The sequence below is a fragment of the Lynx canadensis genome, chromosome A3 (assembly GCF_007474595.2).
Source record: "Lynx canadensis isolate LIC74 chromosome A3, mLynCan4.pri.v2, whole genome shotgun sequence".
Taxonomy (NCBI): domain Eukaryota; kingdom Metazoa; phylum Chordata; class Mammalia; order Carnivora; family Felidae; genus Lynx; species Lynx canadensis.
Genome location: NC_044305.1, coordinates 72,774,020 through 72,801,104, shown reverse-complemented (window position 1 = coordinate 72,801,104; position 27,085 = coordinate 72,774,020). Strand labels below are relative to the sequence as shown.

Sequence of the window (27,085 nt, the reverse complement as noted above, 5' to 3'; positions counted from 1 at the left end):
ACCCACATCTTGTATACCTCTCATTTGATTGATGACATCCATTTGTCTAATTAACAGAGCCTCTGTTGCTAATCAGAGATTAAGAGAGCTGAAGCATTTTTAGTAGCAAAATGACCCATGGAGTGTATTCCTGAATTAGGAAAATTGAATACTCACAGAGTGTAGATTAAAGAACATATTTACATCACAGTGCCTATTCTGAAGAACTTAAATTACACAGTACATCAGTCATTAAACCTGAGAGGTCAACAGAATGAAAAGTTGGGCAATATTAAGAGGACATGTACCCTCCCTCCGCCCCGCCTCTTCTTGGAGCTAAATTAGTATCGTTTTTGATCTCTGTCTGAATTCAAGCTCAGCTCAGCCCCTCCCTACCCATTTTGTTCTTAGAAACCCAGTCTGCTTGTGTGGAGCTTGGAGGTGGTTAAGCGTTTGACTTCGGCTCAGGTCATGATATCACTGCTTGTGAGTTTGAGCCCCGCATAGGGCTCTGTGCTGACAGCTCGGAGCCTAGAGCCTGCTTCAGATTCTGTGTCTCCTTCTCTCTCTGCCTCTCCCCAGCTCATACTCTGTCTCTCAAAAATAAATAAACATTTTAAAACAAAACAAAACACAACAATGTCTTGCCCTCACAGGATGAGGCCTGAGAAAGTCCAGCACTTTCTGTAACCGGTAGGTACATCTGTCTAATGCTCAGATTCCGTTACAAAGCCCATGTGCCCTAACATAAAGCCACTTCTTCTAACCTACCCTTGACCCTGTAACATACCTGATATTTTGGCCTTTCTCCACATACCTCTTATTTTCCCATCGGTTTGGAACATGGTTGGGAGGAGGCTAAATTTACTGGACCCATCAGAGACTTCAACCTTCCAAGACCCACCCCTTTCATTTCTGCAGCAAGGCAGTCAAGCAGCCTCTCTCTGTGTTGATGACTCTCTCAGCTTTCCAACACACTGAAGTAACTTCTAGGTTAAGAGAAAAAGCCCAAAGCCTGCTTTGATCCTCCTCACTAGAACGGCGGTGCTCTCCAGGGGCTACGTATGTACCTCACTGCTCTGCCTCACCTCCTCCCAGTTGATATTCCCTACAGCAACTAGAATTAAGCTGTGTTACAAAACCAAACCACTTCTCTGTTCAAAATCCTTCAAGATCCCCTCTCTTCTTCAGCATATAAGTCCAAGTTCTTACCATGGCCTATTGAAATAAAAACATGGTTTGGATTGCAAAGTGGGTGGATTGTACTAATTTTATCTTGCCTGTGGCCTAGCCTCTCTTACCTGTCTACCTCCTCCTCCTTCCCTTCCCTTTGCTCACTTCTTTCCAGCCACTCTGGCCTTACTTTGTTGCTCAAACACATCAGGAGCATTTCATCCCCAAAACCTCTGCCCTGGATGTTCCCTCTTCCTGGAACAATTCCCTACTTATCTTCATTGCTCATTTCCTTAACTTCTTTGAAATTTACTCAAACGTCTTCTTTGGAGGGACCCCATTTCCAGGACCCCCTAAGTTGCAACCCCCTCTCAAATACATACAACTCTCGAATGTTTCTTCAGCATATATCAGGACTTTTTAAAAAATTTTTGTTCTTAATGTTTATTTATTTTTGAGAGAGAGAGAGAGACAGAGAGCACAAGCAGGGGAGGGGCAGAGAAAGAGGGAGACACAGAATCCAAAGCAAGCTCCAGGCTCTGAGTTGTCAGCGCAGAGCCCAACGCAGGACTTGAACCCGTGAATTGTGAGATCATGACCTGAGCAGAAGTCGAACGCTTAACCAACCGAGCTACCCCGGCGCCCCATATATATTTGTGAATAGAAGTTGCAAATAAGTTGAGCAGGCCACAGGTTGTCCTCCCTAGTTTTCATCATCCTGTGGACTATCTATCTGTGGGCTAGATGCTATTAATTAAATACAAAATGAAGGACTAACCAGTCTGAGGTTCCACATCTGTGCTGACCTAGCAGAGGCACATGTTTGATTGTTCAGATTCTCCCTTCCTTCACTTTCATGAAAAACGAATACCAGTGGTACATGGAATACATGAATGCTTGTTGACTCACAACTAGGTAGGTAAAACAATGCAAGAGAATTTAAATTGTACTGAGTTGGAATTTCTCAAATGAGACATTGTCATGGATTGCTAAAAACATTCTAACTGTGCTGGGATCTACAGGAACAAAAAAGGGCACTAGAAACAATTTCACTTCAAAATAGAAACCCTTCTGGGAAGGAAGAAAAAAGTGCTCACATTTTTTAAATTAATTAATTAATTAATTAATTAAAGTTTATTTATTTTGAGAGCGAGAGAGAACACGAGCAGGGGAAGGGCAGAAAGAGAGGGAGACAGAGGATTCGAAGCAGGCTCTGCACCCAAGGCACGGCTCAAACTCACAAATCGTGAGATTACCACCTGAGCTCATATGCTTAACTGACCGAGCCACCAAGGTGCCCCAAAAGTGCTTACATTTTAAATGGCTGTTTATTCTCCCACTGCCTCTCAAATTGCACATGATTGTGCAAAGCTCAATTGTGAGAGAAAAATTCTATACTAGTGAGTGAAGTTATCAACAGGTGTGTCACTCAGGGGACTTTTTTATTAGATTCTTTTGCAGTTGTGACCATCACAGTCTTTAGAATTGAAAGCTTTGTCCAAACCCCACCAGGCACGTGCCTACCACCTCTCTCATTCCTCCTTAGCTCCAAATCTGAACATGGATATTCAAACCTGATCAAATACTATGTCAACAAAATAAAATGGTAAGAAAACAACAGTATTAAACCCTTGGGATTAGAAAATGACAATAGAATGTGTGGTGCTGGTGGAAAAACATCTATAGTTAAGAAACTAGAAATAGGCCCCCAAATACAGAAAAGAGGATCATAGGGTGGATTTGTGAAATCAATAAGAACTGACTGAAATTTAAATTTATCATTAATACCCCTTCCTTCCTTCAACAAATGCTTACTGAGTGCTTGCTATATGTTAAGTTTAGGCACTGAACTAAACACATGGGGCCTTGGTTCACCTTGTGTTTCTGCAATGAGACAAAAGTTAGATAATGTTAACTGTACTTGGTGTTTAATAAATGTTAGAGGCTCGGGGTTGCCTGGGTGGCTCAGTTGGTTAAGCATCTGGCTCTTGGTTTTGGCTCAGGTCATATTCTCACAGTTCATGAGTTTGATCCCCATCCCCCGCCTGGGATTCTCTCTCTCCTTCTCTCTCTCTTCCCCTCCTCTACTCTCTCTGTCTCTCAAAATAAATAAACTTTTAAAAAATTAAAAAAAATAAATATTAGATGTCAAAAAATCAAACATTACAGTTCTAACATTGCAAAGAGGAGAAGTGAAGTCTGTTTACTCATAGTATTGTGATAACTGGCTAGAAATTGGGAAAAACAACTAAGTTAGAGGTACTCCTTATAAAAGACAGCAAAATAAACTTCAGAAGAATTTATGAAAGTGTAAGCACTAAAGAAAAAGCAGGAAATAACCAGGTTATTGGATCTATGAAAGATGAACGTCATCAGTGTTGAAGTAATAAAGTCACAAAGAAAAAAAAAAAGGATGGATCTTAATATTTAAACATTTTTCAATTCCATACCAAAACCAAACAGCAGACTGGGGAAAATAGTTTGATTCTCTATGACTGATAAAGGTTACAAATCTAGAGAAAGTATTTCAATGTATAACAAAATCATGATGACTTCAATAAATAAATAGGCTACGGATGTTGTGGTAGATATTTGCCTTTTTTTTGACACCTGTGATAGGCAGAATAATGACCCTCCAAAGATATCCATATCCTAATCCCAGAACCTAGGAATATGTTACATTACATGACAGAGGAATAAAGTTTGCTAAATAACTGACCTTAAAATAAGGAGATTGTCCTGGATTATACAGGCAGGCACAATATTATCACATGAGTCCTTAAAAGTAGAAGAGAGATGTAGACATTCAGAGTGCTGTGTTTGAGAAGGACTTGTATCCATTACTGCTGGTTTTGAAGACGAAAGAAGAGAGCCACAAGCCAAGGAATGCAGGCAGGGAAAGAGAAGGAAACAGATTCTCCCCTAGAGCCTTCAGAAAGGAATGCACCCCCCCCCCCCACAAACACCTAGATTTCAGCCACTGAGACTTGTGTCTGACTTCTAATGCACAGAACTGTAAGATAATAAAATTGAATTGCTTTCAGCCATAAGCCTATAGCAACTTGTTGCAGCAGCAAAAGGAAACTAATACAGCCACCTAGTTTTTTAACCATGTTCCTATGTTTACAGAATCTACCACCTCTTTTTTTTGTATTTTTTTTTTTTTGTTTATTTATTTTTTAGAGAGAAAGAGAGTGACAGAGTGTGAGCAGGGGAGACACTGAGAGAGACAGAGAGACAGAGTGACAGAGAGACAGAGTGTGAGCAGGGGAGAGGCAGAGAGTAAGGGAGACACAGAATCCAAAGCAGGCTCCAAGCTCTGAGCTGTCAGCACAGAGCCCGATGCGGGGCTCGAAATCACGAACCATGAGATCATGACCCGAGCCAAAGTCAGCAGCTTAACTGACTGAGCCACCCAAGCACCCCCTCTTTTTTTATGTTTATTTTTGAGAGAGAGAGAGAGAGAGAGAGCGAGCAGGGGAGAGGCAGAGAGAGAGGGAGACACAGAATCCAAAGCAGACCCTAGGCTCTGCGCTGACAGCAGAGAGCCCAATGTGGGGCTCAAACTCACAAACCATGAGATCATGACCTGAGCCAAAGTCGGACGCTTAACCAACTGAGCCACCCAGGTGTCCCAGAATGCAGCACCTCTTGAGGCAGAATTAGACAGAACTGGGTTGCCTTTAGAGAGAAGTAGGATGCCTTTCCCTAGCCTCCCTGGCGTTAGAGCCCCAGTCAGGAATGAAATGCAGGTGGCACAGCTGTGAATCGGAAGTGGCGATATGAAGGAGAGCCCATGCAGGAAATGTTGTCACCAAAGACAGCAGGACAGGAGTTCCCGAGGTAGCGTGACTGGGCACTTGTGGGTCCTTGCCCAGTGGCAAGTTCAAGGAGCCTGCCCGCAAGCAGGGCTTTGGGCATCACTCCTGGCTATAAAACCCTCAGCCTGGGGCTCTGGCCCCTTAGAGATTTTGAAGGTGTTAATAAGTTCCTTTTCTGCTAAACTAGCCAGAGTTGGTTTTGCGGCTCGTGACTCAGAAGCCTCGTGATCCAGGTATGAACAGAAAATTTACTCAAAATGAAAAAAGAAATGTCAAACACAGGACAGCAAGTTTACCCTAGCTGGTAGTCAAAGACCCTCACAGCAAGCTTGAGATGGCATATTACACTTCCTGCAAATAAAAACAATCCCATTTGTAGCAAGAGTGTTATCCTTGTTTACAGCTACTAACTAAGTGTACAGACAGTTTAGAAAGAGGTAATAGGAAAATGAAGCAAAATCTGTAAATATGTTCCGAGTGATTCCCAAGAAAACATGGCAAGATGTGTGTCAGGATGAAGCCTAACTGTTTCTGTGTTTGTATGAGACGAATTATTGATGCAGTCTTAAAATCTGTTGGGTTGTGGATAACAATTGCATGAAGACCCTGGAAGATTTTAGAGAGCGAGACCCAGTCCCAATTTCTTGAAATATAAAGTTACTAATGCTGTCAGTGTGGCTGAGATCAAGGTCCCAAGCTGGAAAGGGCAACAAATCCCCTGAGAGAATGCTTCCACAAGGTGGAAAGAGGCTGGCGTCGGAGGTGTGTACCCTGCACTGAGGGAAGTAGCTATAGGAGAATATGGTCTGTGAAGTGGCCCTACCTGGAGGGAGTTAATGGCCCCAGAGAACTGTCCTTGAAAAGAATCAAGTCAGAGCCATAATTTTAGGAATACAAATCTCTTTGGCAGGGAGTGATCTTATTGCTAAAAACCTAGAATTTGAGGAACGTGTTAATAACTACTGGTGCATTGACCAGCGGAAAATTATATATCACCCTTGAAATAAGCATCACAAAATGTAGCAATATAACAAAATGTGACACAAATTTAAGTGAAAATACTATACGGAATAAGTACGTGTGATGTTTAACTGTGGAGGATTTTACACACATGGGGAGGACAGCCGAGGAATAAGGTGGACAGTAGGGAGAGTCAGAATCAGAGCAACAAGAAAAGACAGATGTCAGAGAACAAAGGGGCCCTGTGGCCAGTCAGGGAGCTGGAATGAGGATGGGGCCCCATGTCAGCTGGAGCCCATCAGTTCCCACAGCTTGTCTCCACCTCTCTGGTCTGGAAAGAAACCTGTCCACGGAGACTGAGCTAATCTTTTCTCTTTTCTTGTTTTAAGTACGAAACATGGGCATGGGTTTGATGCTGAGCTATCATTTATTTTGCCACCTTTCTGAGGTGGCACTTCAGCTGGTCGGAGGTTCCTTCCACCCTTTCTTCCCTCTTCTCTTCTTTCCTTCCAAATATTTATAATGTCCCCCTGTCCTTTTTCTGACCTTAAATTTGACCCAGAAAGGACTTCAGCACGGGGACAGCCCAAATCTAGGCAGCTGTAGATTTGTAAGGCTGAGCCAAGCATCAACCACCCTCCAGATATGTAGCACATGCCTTTGAGAACAACCTTGCCACTTGCACATCTAACTCTAGAGGAACATGGGTGCTGAGGAGCCAGAGAAGGGCTGAGACTTTGAGGATCCAGGCTTGTGCAGCAGTTAAGTGGACTGACACTAAAAGCCCACCTTTAGGGGGATGGTTTACACGCATGAGACGCCCCCTGTCCCCCACTGGCTAGTGCTGGTTCCACGAGAGTTGTTTCTCAGTCTACAACCTAGGTGAGGGACATCAGGAAGGCGATCAGTCCAAGAGTGAGTATGGCCTCTGAAAAGGCGTGTCAGAATCTGAGTCTCCAGCTGCTGTTTACACAAGCACTTAACTCTCTAAATCTTCCTTTCCTCCACTGTATAACTAAGACAATAAACATTGCCCCACAGAGTTGCCGTGAGAATTCCAAGAAATAGCTCAAGTGCTTAGCACACTATCTGGCATGAAGCTAATGCTAGCTGTTGTCACTAGCAAGACAAAGTCATTCCGTCTGGAGAAGAACAAAGGGTGAAACACATATGTTCACAGGCACACATCCACTCACATAGCCCTGGGCTGGCCATGTGGGATGCTGGTGATATCCCAGGCAAACACCCTTTTTATAAGCTGAAGATTATAACACAGCCACATGGGGATGTGGCAGGGGGACATGTCAGTCATGGGGTCAGCCAGACCTTGTCAGAGCTCCAGAGCACTCTGAGATGCTGTGGTCTCGGCTCTCTACCAGCTCTGGCTTGGCTCACTGTCTTTAGTTCCCTGCAGCAACAGTTGTGTTCTGAGCTGTAACAATACCTCGCCTGGTAACAAGTGTCTACTTCCCAGGGTCATTGTGAGGTCGCATGAGTCATCATATGTGAATTGCTAAGGGTAGGGTCTGACACTTACAGGAAGAGCTCAGCAAATGCTGGCTGTCAGTCACAGCCAGTGCAGAAATGGCACTCCTCTTTGTTGGGCCCCAGGTGCTGTCAAGACAGCCGTGGGGTGGAACACAGGCCCTTCATTGGTCTCAGCTCCCAAGGATCTGAGACACAAATGGGAGCCATCTGGTTATGTTCCCATGGTGGGGCACCTCCCCAAGAGGCAAGTGATAGAGAGATGACAAAAATGCCAAGTGTTGAAATTAAAAAGATAACGTAAAGACCGGTTCATCTTTGCAAACTGCTTTCCTATGGAATTTAAACCCTTTCCCCTCCTAACTGAGGAATGTCAGACACTCCAGCTTCTCTCCTTTCCAGAGACCCAGGGAAGTGGAACCCACTTCTGCCAAGCTCTCTTATCCCAGCCAATGGCTTCCCCTGGTCGCTGCCTCAGCACCCCCAACTCAGTCACACGACAGACTCTTGGCCTTTTAAGTCATTAATACTCTGGGGAACTTTACCTCCTGTCGATGATGAGGACTCTGTAAGAAACAGAGTGCTGAGTAAAAAGGCACTGTTCCATGGAGAGGCGGGGCGCCCAGGGACATTGTTCACCCATGGCGGATTGTATCTTGGCCAAATGGTGTTCCAACCATTAACTCGGGCACTCAGGACTCCTCACATAAATAACAAGCACCTTTTGGAGAACTGTATTTCAAAAGAAAAAAAATTCATTTCCTTATAATAAGCATTGGTTAATTCATGAATTTATAGCACCCTATTAGCTTCTTTTGCTCCTGAGCTTACCAGTGTCTGAAGTAACTCCCCAGTGACTGCTGGAGAGGGTTCCTTCCCAGATAGTAGCAAGTGGGACCAGACTCTTACAGGCCCTTCCTATTCATTAACTGGCATCTGTTCTCCGAAACCAGGTGCACCCCAAACAAGCACCTAAGAGGGAAGACCCAGTAGCAGTATTAACAAGTGCAAAGTCAGGGGCAACCTTGGACACATTAGCAACGGTGCTTTAAGATACGAACAGCTTCAAATCTAACTTCAAGAGGAGATCCTTCTAGAGACAGCATTTCTCCTTTCCAAAGAATAAGTTGCTGTTTCTCTGATCCCACCCCTTCGGGAGCCAACACTTTCTTGTGGAGAATAGGCAGTATTTGGGGGGCTGGGAAGAAGGTGGGGGCTTTAGCACCCCCAAACTCATCCTCCATCAAACCCCCCACTCTACCTCACCTAAGCCACCCTTTGATATTGTTATTCTTTGACATATTTTTCTTTTTCTTTTTTTTTTTTTTTTTAATTTTTTTTTCAACGTTTTTATTTATTTTTGGGACAGAGAGAGACAGAGCATGAACAGGGGAGGGGCAGAGAGAGAGGGAGACACAGAATCGGAAACAGGCTCCAGGCTCTGAGCCATCAGCCCAGAGCCCGACGCGGGGCTCGAACTCACGGACCGCGAGATCGTGACCTGGCTGAAGTCGGACGCTTAACCGACTGCGCCACCCAGGCGCCCCTGGCATATTTTTCTTAATCAGATGTTGTGAGGGACACTGAGGGCCCAACCATCCATGTTCCTTCTGTAATGACCTGCGGTTTGGATAGACCAGGAGGGCACCCTGGTTGCCTGAGGTGATTTCTCCAGTAGGAGATGTGGTTCAAGGATGGACGCAAAACATACGTTAATCTATTCAGAGTGAAACACAGACTTTGTTCTGTTTGGGACAAGAAGAGCCTTTTCCCTCCTCTTAGGAACCTTACCTTGGCAGCTGCCATCATCAGGAGGGAAAACAGCCTGAGGCCAAAACTGATGATGGCCGGGTATGGGGCTGAGACAGTAAAGATGTATCCAATCGAGTCCCAGTAAGATAGAGAACTTTGGTAGCAAATCAACCTTTCAACCAGCCCTACTTTGGGATGTTTTAGTTGGGTGTGCTGACAAATTCCCTGGTATTTGCACCACTTGGATGTGGATTTTCTGTCACGGAACTGTGAAACACTGTAATAAAATTATCTTTAGGAAAAAAAATCCAAAGAAGCCTCTTGTTGGCAGCATACCTCACGTGAGAGGGGGAACTGAGTTTTGGAGTGCAATGGCCTTTGCCCCATTCCTTCTATCCCCTTGTAAAGGTAAAAAGAGCCAGGCTCGCTATGACCCAGTAATAGTACTAGTAGGTATTTATCCAAAAGATAGAGGAGTGCTGATTGATAGGGGCACATGTACCCCAATGTTTATAACAGCACTTTCAACAATACCCAAAGTATGGAAAGAGCCTAAATGCCCATCAACTGATGAATGGATAAAGAAGATGTAGTTTATATATACAGTGGAATACTACTTGGCAATGAGAAAGACTGAAATCTTGCGATTTGCAACAACGTGGATGGAACTGGAGGGTATTATGCTAAGTGAAATAAGTCAGTCAGAGAAAGATATCATACGTTTTCACTCATATGTGGAACGTGGGAAACTTAACAGTAGACCATGGGGGAAGGGAAGGGGACAAAATAGTTTCAAACAGAGAGGGAAGCAAACCATTAAGAGACTCTTAAATACAGAGAAAAAACTGAGGGTTGATGGGAGGGGCGGGGGGGGGGGGGGGGGGGGAAAATGGGTAATGGGCATTGAGGAGGGCACTTGTGGGGATGAGCACTGGGTGTTGTACGTAAACACTGAATCTCGGGATGTACGTATATGTGTATGTGTATGTATACGTATATGTATACGTATACGTATATGATGTATACGTATACGTATATGTATATGTATATATGAGCCAGCTCAGATGAAGCAGATGGTGAGGAGGGTAGCATACTGTAAGGTCCGCAGGAGCTGCTCCCCAACGTGTATGGCACTTAGTAGGAACTTTGCAAAGGCGGCCAGGGAGGAACACTTGTCATTTGGCTGGCTGGTGAAGGAGCCACGACCCCAGCCAGTCTGGGCTCAGAGCCCACGCCCTTTCCCCAGAAGAGCAAAGGCCAAGCAAGCCGCATGAAGGAATCAAATCACATGCACCCAGGAAAGACAGGGGGAGCGATGGGACAGACGTGTAACGGTGGCAGCAGGAAAGGGGTGGGCCTGTACACCATCTGCAGCACTGCTTCAGATGCACGCTCTTCACGGCCATTTTAATGAAGACTGTGACAGACCTCTCCCTGAGAGGGAGGCCCTGGACAGGAGATGAAAACATCGACGGCCTGCGACGTTGGAAACAATTCACTGCGACTGAAAACGGAGTGGATTCTCCGAGGAAATGCTGTGAGCCAAGGCTTGCTTCAGCTCCGGGGGAGAAAGCGCCCAGGGAGCACCCAACGCCCAGACTCCGGAATGCAGGATGCCGCGCCCGGCGGAGAAAGTCCCGGCTGGGCGGGGCTGGCGGGCTTGTGCAAGAGAAAGAATCTGTTTCTGGAAATCCCGTTGCCGGGCCTCCTCCTGCATCCCCACTCCCAGACACAATCGGTCCCCAACGAGTGATAAATATCCAGGGGGCGAAGGGAAGGCCGAGTGGAAACTTGCGCAAGCCCACACAACTCTCGTGGCCATGACGTAATCCCCCCTCCCCGCCCCTCCCCCGCCATCACCGTGTGCGCGCACGGGGGCGGGCGCAGGCCTGTGGGGGCAGGGCGGCCAGGGGAGCACAGGTGTCCTCTGGCTGCGGCGCTGCTGAGCTACACAAGGTCAAGCACGCCCCGAGAGGAGAGCTGACCGCAGGTCTGAAAGGAAAGCTGACAGCCCCGATAACGAACCCCACGTGCCCCGGGAAACCCGGGCATTCCTGAGTGGTGTCCTCTATGCGCCCCCTGCGGAGAAAAGAGCGCAAGCGAGCCTCTTGAATTGTGCCACATAATTCTGCCCCCTCTCACGGCCTCTCCCACGTCAGCCCAGCCCACAGGAGGCTCCGGGCTGGCGCTTCCTCCCTCCGCTGCAGTGAACATACACCCTCCACAGCAGGGAAGAGAAGCTTAGCACCTCACACGGCTTGATCCCTAATTTAAACGAAAGGGCGAGAGGAGGCCCCTTCAGTTCCACTTCCTGAATCCCTTCTTTCAGAAGAAGGCTGACCTTTTACAAAAGAAGCATTCAAAGCCCCAAACAGGATGTAGCATTCTTTCTCGCAGCCAACCCTGTTGGAATTTTTTTTTTTAACTTAAAAAACTCATTTTTTTAGGGTAGCCTGAGTTAAGGTGGGTCTAAATCTTGAAAAACTCTGAACGCGCAGTGATTTCTCCCTTGGGAAATCTTTATTCAGTCCTCAAAGCATCAAAAGGGCATTTCACTTTAAGTGCTTGACTCAGAACTGGCGGAAAATAAGGGGAGGTGAGGGTGGCAGGAGGGGGACACTTACTTAGAAACAGACGCACTCCAAACAACCAAATGAAGCCAGCGTTAAATAGTCAGTTGTAGAACTAAGGATTAAGAGAGAGAGGGCGGAATAATTATTTGCCCAGACGGTAGCTACAAACGACCTAGCTAGCTACAAACGACCTAGCGTAGGGGTGCGGCGGGGAATGAAGAGAGAACATACAAAATATTTTTAAAAATTGTTCTTGACATTCCTGGGCATCTTTTTTTTTTTTTTTTTTTTTTTTAATTCCAGAGAGATGAAGATTTATGTCCACACCAAAAGCCCCACATGAATGGTTATAGCAGCTCTGTTCATAATAGTCCCAAACTGGAAACGACCCAGATGTCCTTCAGTAAGTGAATACACGAACTGTGGTACAGTCGTACCTCTGCTCCTCAACAAAATGTAAGTGACTACTGATACACAATAACCTGGAACAATATCCAGAGAATCATGCTGAGTGGGAAAAGAAACCAGTCCTAAAATGTTACATCGGTGTGATTCCATTGATACATTTGTGAAAGGACAAATGTTTAACAACGGAGAACAGACTGGTGGTTGCTTGGAAGGTATGGCTGTTAACAGAGCAGCAGGAGGGGATCCTGCAGGGATGGAAATGTTGAGTCCTGGCTGCATCAGTGTCCTATTCTGGATGTGATTCTGTATTACAGTTACATTACAGATGTCACCATTAGGGGACAAAGCTAAAGTGCACTGAATTCTATCTTACAACCACATGTGAATCAATGCACAATTATCACAATATAAAAAGGTTTAACTAAAAAAACCCCACAACCAACTGCTCTCAGTAATTGTATTGGTGGCGGTATTAGTATTGCTACTCGGAGGAGTATATGTGTGTAATAGGTGATAAAGCACATGAGTTGTTATAGGATATTCTGATTCTTTGCCCCTTGATCGTTGAGTGCTGATTCTGGGTGGAAAAGATTATGACATAATATAGAATATGTTAAGTCAAAAACTGCAATCCTGAGTTGCAGTATGAACTCATGAATTATTTTTATCTACTGATACACACAGAAAAAAGGATTAACCCAATAGTAATGAGCATTTCTAGCACATAAATTGTGGTTCTGATATATCATTTTCCACTAAAAGAAACCAGGGTTTCTTAGAGGGACTTCTGATTGCAGGTCTGAGGCAAGAAATGTCCGGATTGGGCCTGGGACAGCTTGTCAGGCCAGAGAGGGAAGAAAGGATCAAAGATTACTAGGGTTATATCAATAGGACTCAGAAGCCAACTGGAAGGGGCTTCTACCAGCCAAAGACGGGACATCTTTAAGTTTCAAAAAGGATAATGTCATTGTTAGTGTTGGGAAGTGGAAAGTGAAAGGTTTCACTATAACTCTCAATGGTGACAGAAATCTTGAGCTTTGAAGTATAATTTTTCCTTTTTTTTTTTTCTTATGGCTTTTTGGGTTATGGGTCATGCTTGAAAAAATCAGTTTAAATAATGGAAGATACTCAAGCTTTTAATCCTACTTTTCCTATATGAATTTTACCACTAAACCAAAGAAAATACTTTAGTCCAACTAAGAAATGAAAATAATGTATCCAGAGGGAAATAGCATGGGATCCTCCATACACAACCAATCCTAACAGTGCCAAACACCTGGTGATAACAACGTGTCCACCACCCAGTCTGATACACTCTATTTCATCCACTGAAGACGACTGGAACTATAAAAAGCATCATCACTCCAAGTACCCCCATGAAAACACAACCCTGAGGGGCCATCAACTGAAGATGCATTCCAACTTCAGAAATGGTCGAGACAAAAGTGACCTTTAATCAGTCAATACCCATCACATACCCTGACAGTTTTGTTACTGCTTACTTCTCACTTTTCAGATATACAGAGGCCAGTATTATCACCCACCCACATCACTAAAAATTAAAGCAAAATAGCACATTATAGCAATAAAGGTAAATGTGTACAACCCTCAAAATACTAGTGTGCAGCGTTTTTTTTAAACCCATATTTACCATGATACGATTGACACTCGTGATCCTCTATGGCCTGTAGCTTCATCCACCATGTCTTGTTGGGGTTCCCTGATCACACCTGTTGACATTAGTCCCTGATGACCCACAGAAGCCAGTCTTCTGCTGCAGCTGCTTTTCCTTCCACTGCCCATCGTCTTCCCCGCTGTGGGTCTCAGCAGATCCTCAGCAAGAACAGTAAGGAGAGACAGTACCACCAAAGTGAAGTTTCGTAATCAGGGATTGGTCAACCTCTGCAATTATGTACAAAATATCCCATGCATACACATTTTTTATGGGATTCTGGAATTGCTGGCTATTTTCCATTTGAGTGAGTCTTGCCTGCCATCTGGCTGGCTTTGTCAAGAGTAGGCTGTAATCAATCCTGATTATTTTTCAAGATGCTTTTTCTTAATGAAACATTTTGGTGACAGGATCATCTGTTGAGACATGATTCCAATCTTATGTAAGGCAAGGACAAGGGAGTGTCACACTGAGATAAATGGCCCTGAGTGCATGAGAGAGGAAGGAGTGAGGGATGGCAAAGTCTCTGGAGTAACCAGAAAGCTCCAATGCCAGTCAACTGTGGAGTGCAGGACTAACATCACATTAGGCATGGGCACAGCTCACCGAAAACCCATAATACTAACATCCCTTGCTGCTTTATGTAGGAAAATATACAAGTGCTATGCAGTCAATATACCCAGATTAAAAAAAGGCAAGTAACATGCATATCTAATCCATGATCTATGGATCTATGCTGGCATCACTGAACTGGCCCATGGGCCAAATCTGGCCTGTTGTCCTTTTTTGTATGATCTATATAAGATACATTTTACACTTCAAATATTTAAAAAAAATTAGAATATTATGTGGCACATGAAGAGGACTTAAAATTCACATCCGTGTCCATAAATAAAGTTTTACTGGAACACAACCAGACCCATTCCTTCACACGCCATCGATGGCTGCCTCTATATTACACAATGAGCAGAGCTTCCACAGAGACAGTCTGGACCACAAAGCCTAAAATATTTGCTATCTCTGGCCCGTTACAGAAAAAGTTCGCCAACGCCCTCCTCAGAACTCAGGTTTAACAAGTTCCCTGTTAACTTTGTCATAAATAAAAGATAAAATCTGGATGTGTAGCTGCAAAACATTCCATATTTATTATTCTGTTTGCCGTAGTTTCCAAAGCTGGTGCACCATACACGCACAAGAATGCAAAACAGGAACCCAGACGGATGGTCTAATGTTTCCCGTTTGCTATTTCTGGCTTTGCAATTTTCCTACATGGCATGCACGCAGGGGAGAAAAAACAACAATTACCCACCGTGCTAGATTTAAAAGCATTTAATGACATAGCATATATTTAACAGGGCAAAAGTTGAGAGGTACAGGTCATACGACTGAGCGCCAGGCCTGAGCAACCACCTCCCTGCTCTGGCCCAGCCTCTGGAGTTCATTCCTATCAATGCCATTTTGATTGTGCAGTAAGATGAAAATTTGTCATTACAATCGTTACAGTGACAAAGAAATGCACACTATGTATCAAATAGCAAGGTAATGAAGCAAATTATAACACAGTGTGGCAACACACGAGCAAGTAACCATTAGAGTAACATTACTTTGTCCAGTAAATGCTTCAGTTCCACTTGTACACTTACCAATGATTTAAAGGGTTTATTATACATCTAGTTTTATTATACTTTGTACTAGAATTATCTCAAACATACAATATAATGTATTTCAGCAAAAAAAAAAAAAAATTGAAATTACAGATTATTTAAAACAGTATCAGTTTTCTATTCCTTCTCGTATACCGGTATACCGACATTCTTAACTGTCCTTGCAGTTGATGCAGAAAAGCCGCATGTCATGTGTTAGTAAGTGATGCCAGATACAAATGGTTTGGTCTGTAGATTTAACACGGAGCTGCACTGTGGCTGCAGCGAGATCATAATACACGATCTGTTTACTCAAGGTTAGACCCGTCGTGGGCACTTCTAATAAGTCAAGACTCAAGGTAACCACTGGAAATAAATGGAAGAGAATGGTGTCAGGAAATTGGTACATTTTGTCTCTGGTGAGCACAGGAAATATTGTTTAAGCACCGCTGCCTTGCATACCAACAGCACTAGAGGCGGGTTATTTCCAACGCAGCCTCACAAAATTGAGGAACAGTTTAAATATTGAGATCTAATCTATAGAATTTCATTAAAAAAAATCTGGTCTTCCCTCTGCACCTCAAACTTTTGTAACTTGGAGATAAAGTGTTTAGGTATATTTCCCCCACCCCCCAGAAATGCTCTATAAATAAAAAAAAAAAAAATCAACCACATTGAAGAACATTAGGCACAGAGAGTAATGTGTTGGTTCTGAGCTTGCATGCTGGAGTTTCACTGAAAAGGTAAGAGAAGGGCAGGAGGTGAAGGAAAGGAGTTCACTTCTTTTTGCCAAAAATGCTGAACCTCTTCTCCTTGTCTTTCTCTTTGTCCTTCTCCCGCTTGCCAGGGCTAGACTCGCTGGTGATGGTGACGACGCTGGTGGGCAAGGTCTGTGCCCGGCTGGATGCTGGCGTGCTCTGGGTGCTGGCGGACACCTCGTGTTTATCAGAGGAGATGGCGGAGGAGATGGCCTGGATCCATGTGTTCATTTCCTCCTGGACAAAGGAGGCACAGGTGAGACTCAAGTAAGAGAGGTGGGCTCGAAATGCTCTTGCTCCACCTGCCCCACCAGTGTGCCTCCGTTGGTAGGAAAGCTTGGGAACAGTGCATCTGGCCAACAGGGGCTCCTAGCTAACTGAGAGGCAAGCAGTTCCCAAAGAGGCCTGCGCAGAGTGAACACAGTTCAGCTCTCCCGAGAACTCGGTTTACAGTATCCTTCAGAAGTCACCATTCTAGTATGTGGACCTACAAACGTGGAGGAATGAGAAGACGGGTCTCCACTGGTGGGGGTGTCAGCTCCCACCTCTATAAATTCCTTCTTCTTTTACTTTTTTTTTTAAAAATGAATATAATTTGATATACAAGCCTGCATAAATTTAACAGAAGTTGGTTTTTCAAATCTAAAGCACTGCCCATGTTGTGGTTCCGTCAGCAGACCTTCTCTCCCTGCAAGGAGGGGTACAACCATGGAATGGTCAGGTAGAGGTGGTGGAGTGCAGCAGGGAGGCCCTGTGACTGGACTTCAGGATCCACATCCGGTCCTGGAAACACTTCACTGTGCCTCATCCACTGCAAGGGGAGTTGGGGGGTGAGGTGGGGGGAGATTTTCCACTGTCAACTTCAGGGTCCTGGTACTAGCTCTCCTGACAGGCAAAGACACAGTGAGATGCCATTCACTGCCCCCTAGAGATATAAGGGGAACCAAACAGCTTCCTGTTGTTAGTGACTGTGGAGACCAGATGATGGAAGCCATGGCTGATCATTACTTCTATATGGAACACTGTAGATAAAGCTTATCATGCCAATAAACACTTGCAAATACCTAACTACAGAGAGAAATGAATCTTAAAAACTTACATCATCTTTGGCTTGGAAGAGGTACTCATTGCCATCATTTAGTCTGTAAATTGAAGGAAGAAGTCAGTCACAATTTGACTTAGGAAGAAACAAAACCCTCAATTCCCAAAACCTATGTGGATATAAGCAGGCCACTGGAATCCTACCAGAACTGCCCATCAGAGCTCTGCATACATCACCAGCTGTGCCCAGGACCCACAAAGGCCGAGCAACAGCACCTTCAACATCAAGAAGCTATATAATTGGGCCAATATAATATACACAAAACTTAATGTTTCAATCCACTGGAAGGATAAAAAATGCCCCCAAAACAATCAACATCTGGCTTTGCTGTGACAAAGGAGCACCTGAATCATTGCTCTACACTGAATTTAAGAGAAAATGCTTTAAAAATTCTAAGTCCTTTCATTACATAACCATAAAGGGAACAATCCAACAAGAAGATGTAACAATTATAAATATTTATGCACCCAACATGAAAGCACCCAAATACATAAAGCAGTTAATAATAAACATAAAGGAAGTAATCAATAGTAATATAATAACAGTAGGGGACTTTAACACACCACTTACATCAATGGACAGATCATCCAAACAGGAAATCAACAAGAAAAACTGGCTTGGATGACACATTAGACCAGATGGATCTAACATATTCACAACATTCCATCTTAAAACAGTAGAATACACATTCTTTTCAAGTACACATGGAACATTCTCCAGAAAAGATCACATATTAGGCCACAAAACAAGTCTCAACAAATTAAAGAAGATCAAAGTCATATCATACATCATTTCCGATCACAATGCTATGAAACTAGAAATCAATCACAAGAAAAAAAAATCTAGAAGGAACACAGATACATGGAGATTAAATAACATGCTATTCAACAATTAATGTGTCAAACAAGAAATCAAAGAGGAAATGGGGGAGACAAATGAAAGTGAAAACACAATGGTCCAAAATCTTTGGGATGCAGCAAAAGCTGTTCTAAGAGGGAAGTTTACAGCAATACAGAATTCACTAAACAAAGAAGAAAAATCTTAAACATTACCTAATCTTACACCTAAAGGAGCTAGAAAAAGAACAAAACCTTAAACCAGTAGTAGAAGGAAGGAAATAAAAGAGCAGGAAAAAAAAAAAAAAAAAGAAACTAAAAAAACAATATGAGAGATCAATGAAACCAGGAGTTGGTTCATTGGAAAGATCAACAAAATTGATAAATCCTTAGCCAGATTCATTAAAAAAAAAAGGACTCAATTAACAAAATCAGAAAACATGAGAAATAACTGACACTACAGAAGCACAAAGGATTATAAAAGCATATTATGAAAACTCACATGCCAACAAAACTGGGCAACCTAGAAGAAATGGGTTAGTTCCTAGAAACATATAACGTCCAAAAATTGAATCGGGAAGAAATAGAAGATTTGAATAGACTGATTACCACCAATGAAACTGGATCAGTAATCAAAAAACTCCCCAAAACGTAAGTCCAGAACTAGATGGCTTTACAAGTGAATTCGACCAAGCACTTACTATTTTTAAAAACTTTTTAAAAGTTTATTTATTTATTTTGAGAGAGAGCGGGAGATAAGGAGAGAGAAAGGGAGAGAGAGCGAGCAAGTGAGCAGGGAGGGGCAGAGAGAGGGAAAGAGAATTCCACACTGCCAGCACAGAGCCCGAAGTGGGGCTGAAACTCATGAACCATGAGATCATGACCTGAGCCGAAATCAGAAGTCTAAGTGACTGAGCCACCCAGCTGCTCCTCAACCAAACGACCAAACGTTTAAAGAAGAGTTAATACCTATTCTTCTCAAACTATTGCAAAAAATAAAAGAGGAAAGATAGTTTCCAAATTCATTCTAGGAGGCCAGCATGACCCTGATAGCAATACCAGATCAAGATACTACAAAAAAAGAAACTATGGGACCGTACCTCTGATGAACATAGATGCAAAATCCTCAATAAAATATTAGCAAACCGTTGGGGTACCTGGCTGGCTCAGTCAGAAGAGCACTGGACTCTTGACCTTGGGGTCGTGAGTCTGAGTCCCATGTTGGGTGTAGAGATTACTTAAATAAAAAACTTAAAAAAAATATTAGCAAACCAAATCTACAATGCATTAAAAAAAATCACTGCAATCAAGTGGGATTTATTCCTGGGTTACAAGGGTGGTTCAGTACTTGCAAATCAATCAACGGTGATACATCACATCAACAAGAAAAAGGATGAAAAACATGATTATTTCAATAGATGCAGCAAAAGCCCTCAAAAGTAGGTTTAGGGACGCCTGGCTGGCTCAGTTCGTAGTAGAGCATACAATTTTTTACTCAGGGTCGTGAGTTCAAGCCCCACGCTGGGTATGAGACCTACTTAACAAAAACAAAACCAAAACAAAGTGAGAGGGAATATACCTCAACATAATAAAGGCCATCTATGAAAACCCCACAGCCAACAACATCCTCAAGGGGGAAAAACTGAGTTTTCCCCCTAAGGTCAGGAACAAGACAAGGGTGTCTACTCTTACTGCTTTTATTATTCAACATGGTACTAGAAGCCCCAGCCACAGCAGTCAGACAACAAAAAGAAATAAAAGGCATCCAAATTGATAAGGAAAAAGTAAAACAGTCACTATTTGCAAATGACAACGTTATATATAGAAAACACTAAAGTCGCCACCAAAAAACTACTAGATCTGATAAACAAATTCACTAAGGTTGCAAGATATAAAAATCAATATACAAAAATATATTGCATTTCTATACATGAACAGAAGTAGCAGAAAGAAAAATTAAGAGAACAGTCCTGAGGTGCCTGGATGGCTCAGTCGGTGGAGCATGTGACTCTTGATCTCAGGGTTGTGGGTTCCAACCCCACGTTGGGTGTAGTGATTACTTAAAAATAAAATCTAATCTTTAAAAAATTTTTTAAGTTTACTTATTTTGAGAGAGAGAGAAAGAGAGAGAGAGAGAGAGAGCACAAGTGTGCACGTAAGCAGGGGAGGGGCAGAGAGAAGAGACAGGCTCTGTGCACAGCTTGATACGAGGCTCAAACTCACGAACCTGTGAAATCATGACCTGAGCTCTCAAGAGTTGGATGCTTAACTGTGCCACCCAGGTGCCCCTAAAAATAAAATCTTAAGAAAAAAGTCCCATTTACAATTCCACCAAAAATAATTAAAATAGCTAGGAATAAACTTAACCGAGGAGGTGTAAGACTCCGAAAACTATAAAACCCTGATGAAAGAAACTAAAGATGACATAAACAAATGGAAAGATGTTCCAGGCTCATGGACTTGGGAAAACACTGTTAAAATGTCCACACTGCACAAACCAACCTACAGATTTAATGCAATCTCTATCAAAATACCAACAGTATTTTTTCACAGAACTAGAACAAATAATCCTGAAATCTGTGTGGAACCATGAAAGACCCTGAGTAGCCAAAGAAATCTTGGAAAGCAAAAAAAACCAAACAAACAAAAAAAATTGGAGATATCGCAATCCCAAATTTCAAGATACATTACAAAGCTGTAGTAATCAAAACAGTATGACACAAAAATACCGGCACAAAATCAATGGAACAGAATAGAAAACCAAGAAATAAACCCGCAATTATATGGTCAATTTATCTTTGATAAAGGAGGCAAGAATATGCAATGGGAAAAAGTTCATTCAACAAATGGTGTTGGGAAAACAGTACAGTAATGTGCAAAAGAATGAAACTGGACCACTTTCTTATACCATACACAAAAATAAACTCAAAATGGATTAAGGGCCTAACTATGAGACCTGAAACCATAAAAACTCTAGAAGAGAGCCTAGGCACTAATTTATCTGATATTAGCCATAGCCACATTTTTATAGAGATGTCTTCTGAGGTAATAGAAAACAGAAGCAAAAGTAAACTATTGGGACTTCATCAAAATAAAAAGCTCCTGAACAGGAAGCAAACAATAAGCAAAACTAAGAGGGAACCTATGGAATGGGAGAAGATATTTGCAAAGGACATATCTGATAAAAGGTTAGTAATCCAAAACACAGCAAGAACTTATACAACTGAACACCAAAAAAACCCCCAAAATAATCCAATTAAGAATGGCAAGAAGACACGAATATTTTTCCAAAGAAAACATACAGATGGACAGACACATGAAAAGACGCTCAACATCACTAGTCATCAGGGAAATACAAATCAAAATTACAGTGAGGTATCACCTCACACCTGTCAGAATGGCTAAAATCAAAAGCACAAGAAACAACAAGTGTTGATGGGGATGTGAAGAAAAAGGAATCCTCACACACTGTTGGCAGGAATACAAACTGGTACAGCCACTGTGATAAACTGTATGGAGGTTTCTCAAAAAATTAAAAATAGAATTACCACATGATTCAGTAATTCCACTATTGAGTATTTAATCAAAGAAAAAGAAAACATTAATTCAAAAAGATATATGCACTCCTATGTTTACTGTAGCATTATTTACAATACCCACAGTATGGAAGCAACCCAAGTGCCCATCAATAGATGAATGTATAAAGAAGATGTGATCTATATGTATTTATACACACACACACACACACACACACACACACACACAAATGGAGTAATACTCAGCCATAAAAAAGAATGAAATCTTGGTATCTGCAACAACATATATGGGCCTACAAAATATAAAGTTAAGTGAAATACATCAAAAACAAATACTATATGATTTCACTCCTATGTGGAATTTAACAAACAAAACAATGGAACAAATGGAAAAAATAGAGAGGAAAACCAAGAAACACATTCTTAACTATAGACCACAAAACGATAGTTATCAGAGGGGAGGTAGGTGGGGGGACACATGAAAGAGGTGAAGGAGACAAAGAGGACACTTATCGTGAGGAGCAGTGAGCAATATATGTATATAGAATTGCTGAATCACTACACTGTACACCTGGAACTAATAAAACACTGTATTGTTAATTATACTGGGATTAAAAAAATTATGATTCTTTTTTGAAATTCTGCTATAGAGCTGGCATCCCCCAATTTATAAATACCAGAGTTTTTAAATAGACATAAATAAAAGATCTAGATTTCTCTTGTTCTATGGTACATAGTAAAAGAAACTGTCCTTACAAGGCCATCCCTGATACTGAAAAGTCACTAGTTTAGAGGGCTCACTCATTCACTTCACTGAGGTATAGAAGGAGTGATCCTGGGGGGTGGGGTGGGGTGGGGAGGGTAAGTACCCTCTGCCAATATGCTAACCCTCTGAACCTGCATCAAGGGAGAACAAAGGGGGAGGGAGGCAGCCAGGGAGCCAGGCTGTCTGCGCCTTGTCTTACAGAGTGTAAACGTTCCAAGTTCTGAAAAGCCTGCCTCCAGTGCTCCTTGAAAGAGCTGAAGAAGTCACACCCTTTGAGACTCTCATTTGCAGTCTTCAGCCTATTCCAACTGACAGGACAGAAATGCAGAACTGAAGACCAAAGCTTTTCAGGTCCCAAGGCAATAGATCATATTAGTATTAAACTAATTAAAATTGTAACCACTACCATGTTTACTTTCTAGCGGATAAAATGATTTTTCTGTCCATTTCCCAGTATAAGAAAAACTTCTAAGCTTGGATCCACTCTGTGGGGAGTACAGGTGTGTGTTCTACAAGCTAAAGACACTTGGAACTAGATGTTACCAGAATCAGCTAGAACATCTGCTGGGCAAGTCAGGGGAGCATGGACACCCAGTTCTAAACATGTGCTTCCTACTTGTCTCCATTTGGCTCGAGGATGACTCAATTGACCCACCTCTAGCTAGCTCTTGAGCAAAGAATAGCATCTCCTGGGTCTGGATAAGCTGCAAAGATGGGTAAACTATTTTTCTAAGCTTCCCTTAAATTGTGAGATGTGAACAGTTCACCCTGTCTTAGGAGACAGTAAGTTCCAGCTTATCAAAACAAAGCTGTTTTCTTCAAGGTCGAGCTGTGCCATTAACCACAGGGAGGCCGGTGACTGGCCACAGTCCCTAAAGATCCAAACTGAGACATGTGCCAAATTGGCACTAGGTTCAGTGGTGTTTTTTTTCTTTTTTTTTTTTAATATGAAATTTATTGTCAAATTGGTTTCCAACCAATTTGCTCATCCCAACAGGTGCCCTCCTCAATATCCCTCACCTACCCTCCCTCCCTCCCTCCCACCCCCCATCAACTCTCAGTTTATTCTCAGTTTTTAAGAGTCTCTTATGTTTTGGCCCCCTCCCTAACCTTTTTATTTTCCCCTTCCCCTCTCCCATGGTCTTCTGTTCAGTTTCTCAGGATCCACACAGGAGTGAAAACATATGGTATCTGTCTTTCTCTGTATGACTTATTTCACTTAGCATAACACTCTCCAGTTCCATCCACGTTGCTACAAAAGGCCATATTTCATTCTTTCTCATTGCCATGTAGTATTCCACATTGGTGTTTTTTTATTTTCTTCTAATGGCAGAGAGAAGGAACTGACTGATCGCAGTATCTGCCTAGTAAAACCAACCCCCAGAGTGAAAATAAACAGGGACATTACTCTTGGGAACCAAGGAATGCAGCACCTCTCACCTTAGCTTGAACACGTGTTTCTTCTTCTTGTAATCAAGGGCCACTTCACAGATGGCTTCTTTCAAACTCACAGGGACCTCGCTGTGGTAGGGAATTCCAGAGGCAGCGGTCTTTGCATCTTTGTAGAAACCCATTTCTTGGTTATTTATGACACAATAAACATTGTGCCAGGACCTGAGCAGTAAAGAAAGAAACGTCAAGGTTCTAGACCACACTTCCTTAAAGAATTAAGAATTTGATTAACATGAAAACAATCCACACACAATGTGATGTGACCCACTGTTAAAAGCCTTTCCTAAATTCTGCTAAAACTGAACCATGGAACAAAATTCCTCCGTGGGCCACTGGGACAGTGTACACGTTGGTACAGCGGTAGGTGTTTCTCAGAGTCTGGGGAAAAACACGGTACCCTCTTCTATTAAAAAAATACTCTTGGCTCTGATGGGAAAGATTTTTTGCTGGTGTGGATACTCTCTGCTGTACTATCCTCTTGTGGTGATGCTGTACAGGGAAGGCTTCTCATTTGAAACATGCCTGTCCTTAAGCAGCTCCTCCAGGACCTCAGCTTTAATCCTGATGTGGCCTGGCGATGTGACAGGGAGGCAAATCCAGAGCCATTAGCACATGTGGAAACTCGGGATGAATCAGAAAAGGATGGCCTTTCCTGCCACGATATGGCAAACTGTCACGATTTACCGATTTTATCAGAAGTTACTTTACTGCCACCTACCTATATTAACATATAAATTTATGTTGTACTCAATGTGGATGGCAGCTTAGATGGGATTTCCTGGTCTAATGTTTGACCTGTACAACTGTAAAAGGTGGTCTCAGGCAGAATGGTTTACTGGTTAAGCACACTGGCTTTGGAGTCAGATAGGAATTTCACCCCAGCTAATGCCATTTACCAGATTTCTAAAGAGTGGGCTTTTTTAAACACACAGAACCTCCATTTCCTTATCCGTAAAATAATAAAAGTAGGGTTTATTGGGAGATAGTGAATATAAACACCGACAGGGAGATATATCTGGGGAAATGAATGTCTTAAGAAAAATCTCACAAGAACGAACACTTCACTTTAAGGAAGATTCCCCAGCCTCCATGTAGCACATTCCTTCTCAGGAAGTACTAGGAAGGCCCCTTTTTTGCAATTCTTATGCACACTTAACTAACCTTCTTTCTGTGAATAAGAAGCACTTATTATTATTAAGTGAGTAATAAGCACTCTCCTCCCAACTTCCAATGTCAGCTCTAAGAAAAACGTGACGCCCAGGAAGCCAAGAACAAATGGACTTCACAAGCAACCCCCTGTCCCCCCAATTCAACACGCAAGCGGATGCCTCTTTCTTTAATGGGCTGATTTCCCATCTTACTGCCTTAGCCTTTGCTGCTGTTACCTGCTTGAGGCTTTCTTATTGTGAGCCTCCCACTCGTGCTTCCGATTCAGGAAGCCTTCCATCTGGGCCGAAGGCGTCTCCTGGGTTCTGGCCGGCAAGGTGGCGGCACTCTGGGCCGGGAGGGCAGTCTTGGCTTTGCGGTCGGACGTGGGGGAGGGGATGGGGCTAGACTCCTTTGAGCTTGTTCTTTGCTCTGCGGCGCCGTTGACCATTTCGCTTGTGTCCACCGCTTCTGCCATCTAGGGACAGCGGAGAGGCCATTCAGCTAACCCCGTGAGCCACAGGGGCGACCACATACGCTCTGACTCGCACACGTGGCTGTGTATAAATGCCTGGCACAGATCGAGGCAGTACAGTAAAACCATTGCAACATCCCACAAAGCCAGCTGGACACCAAGGACATTAGAAGGTGGGAAGGGATTAATGCCTGCCCGCTTATGGGAAGATGAGAAAAGCGAAATGCCAGGATGAGTTTTACTGCACTCTGCTCCTCTGATCGATCCATTTTCTCTAATGGAACTCAGATCATTTCCTCTTGTGGTTACTTTAAAACAAAAGGACAACAGGAACAATCACACATATTAAATATGAGAGAGTGGACGTTATACAGCAGCCACCTTACAACCAAGGACGTCACCAGAAGAGCTGGAAGTTGAAGCGAAAGGGCATTCACAAACAGGTCGACAGACAACTCTATCAGAACTACACAGCATTCCCCCAGAGTAAGACAAGGAAAGACCTCCGGTTTCTGAAAATGCTCTCTGGCTCTCCTCCCCCACCCCTCAACACATCATCATAAACACATGCAGAAATTAGGATGACAATCATGCATTTCACATCTACCATCCCAGTTAGATTTTGGAACTTAAGAGCTGGAAGGAAATGAGGCAAGTCAACAAACATCAATTTAACCACATCTGCCGGAGTTGTATCGTGAGTGGGTTGTAGTTTGTGTTAAAGGAGCTGGAAAAGCCAATCACAGTCACTCAACACCACACGGCTATTTACCCCCAAACACAGACAGAACCAGGGCCTTCCCCATCACGTGTTGGTTGATCACGGTGCCTTGCTGCACTGAGACGAGAAAGCCCAGACACAGCCAGGCTTCCCGCGGCTCTGACCGGCAGGCTGGAGACGTCTTCGGGAGCTGTTCCTTCCCAAGCTCATTTATATTGTAACCCTCAGGGCTTTTCGGCTTTGGAAATGCAGTAGGGTCGCGGTTCATTATCGCTTTCAGCCTGTGTACCATCAACTGTGTACCATTAACTGTCGCGGCCCCCGGCGGGTACACCCAGGGCATGGGATTAGCAAGTTACTAAAGCTGGGTGTGGCTGACGCTTTAGTGGATTACAGACAACCTGCACCCCTTGTACACGGACAAACATGGAGGTGTCAATGGCAACGTTCATTAGATACGTCCCCCACCACTGCTGCCCAGAACCAAAATGACAAGTTAGCAGCAACAACCTCAGCAGGATAAATGGTAGAACGACCACCACTGCCTTCAACACTCAGATATGTCAACTCTCAGGAACTAGATCGCTCATTCAGGTCTTCTATCTACGTGGCTGGGTGGGAGTCAGGAGTTTCTATTCCACATACACAAACTATCACTGCCACCATCAGGGTTTAGGGTGAGACGAGAGGCTTTGCAATTTAAGGGTGTTTGTGACCGGAACCCTTTACCCACAAAGCAATGTGGAAAATGGAGTCTTAGGGCAGGAAGACACGGGGAGAGGGGGTGTACGTGTGATTATCCTGGTCTCGTGACACCCTGTAGACGC

General features: G+C 43.3%; 1 protein-coding gene across 4 annotated transcripts in view; it reads right to left on the bottom strand.

The window, feature by feature from the left end:
* Positions 1-15,137: 15,137 nt before the first annotated feature.
* Positions 15,138-27,085, bottom strand: part of SPTBN1 (spectrin beta, non-erythrocytic 1) — a 200,220-nt gene continuing 188,272 nt past the window's right edge. For all 4 annotated transcript variants that reach the window (XM_030310589.1, XM_032592641.1, XM_030310590.2 and 1 more), the window contains 4 exons: positions 25,302-25,540; positions 23,905-24,078; positions 17,324-17,366; positions 15,138-16,461 (listed from right to left, as the gene is read on the bottom strand). In XM_030310589.1, the coding sequence (XP_030166449.1) occupies positions 16,243-16,461; positions 17,324-17,366; positions 23,905-24,078; positions 25,302-25,540 (675 nt within the window). In that variant the 3' untranslated portion in view covers positions 15,138-16,242. The remainder of the gene's footprint in view (positions 16,462-17,323; positions 17,367-23,904; positions 24,079-25,301; positions 25,541-27,085) is intronic.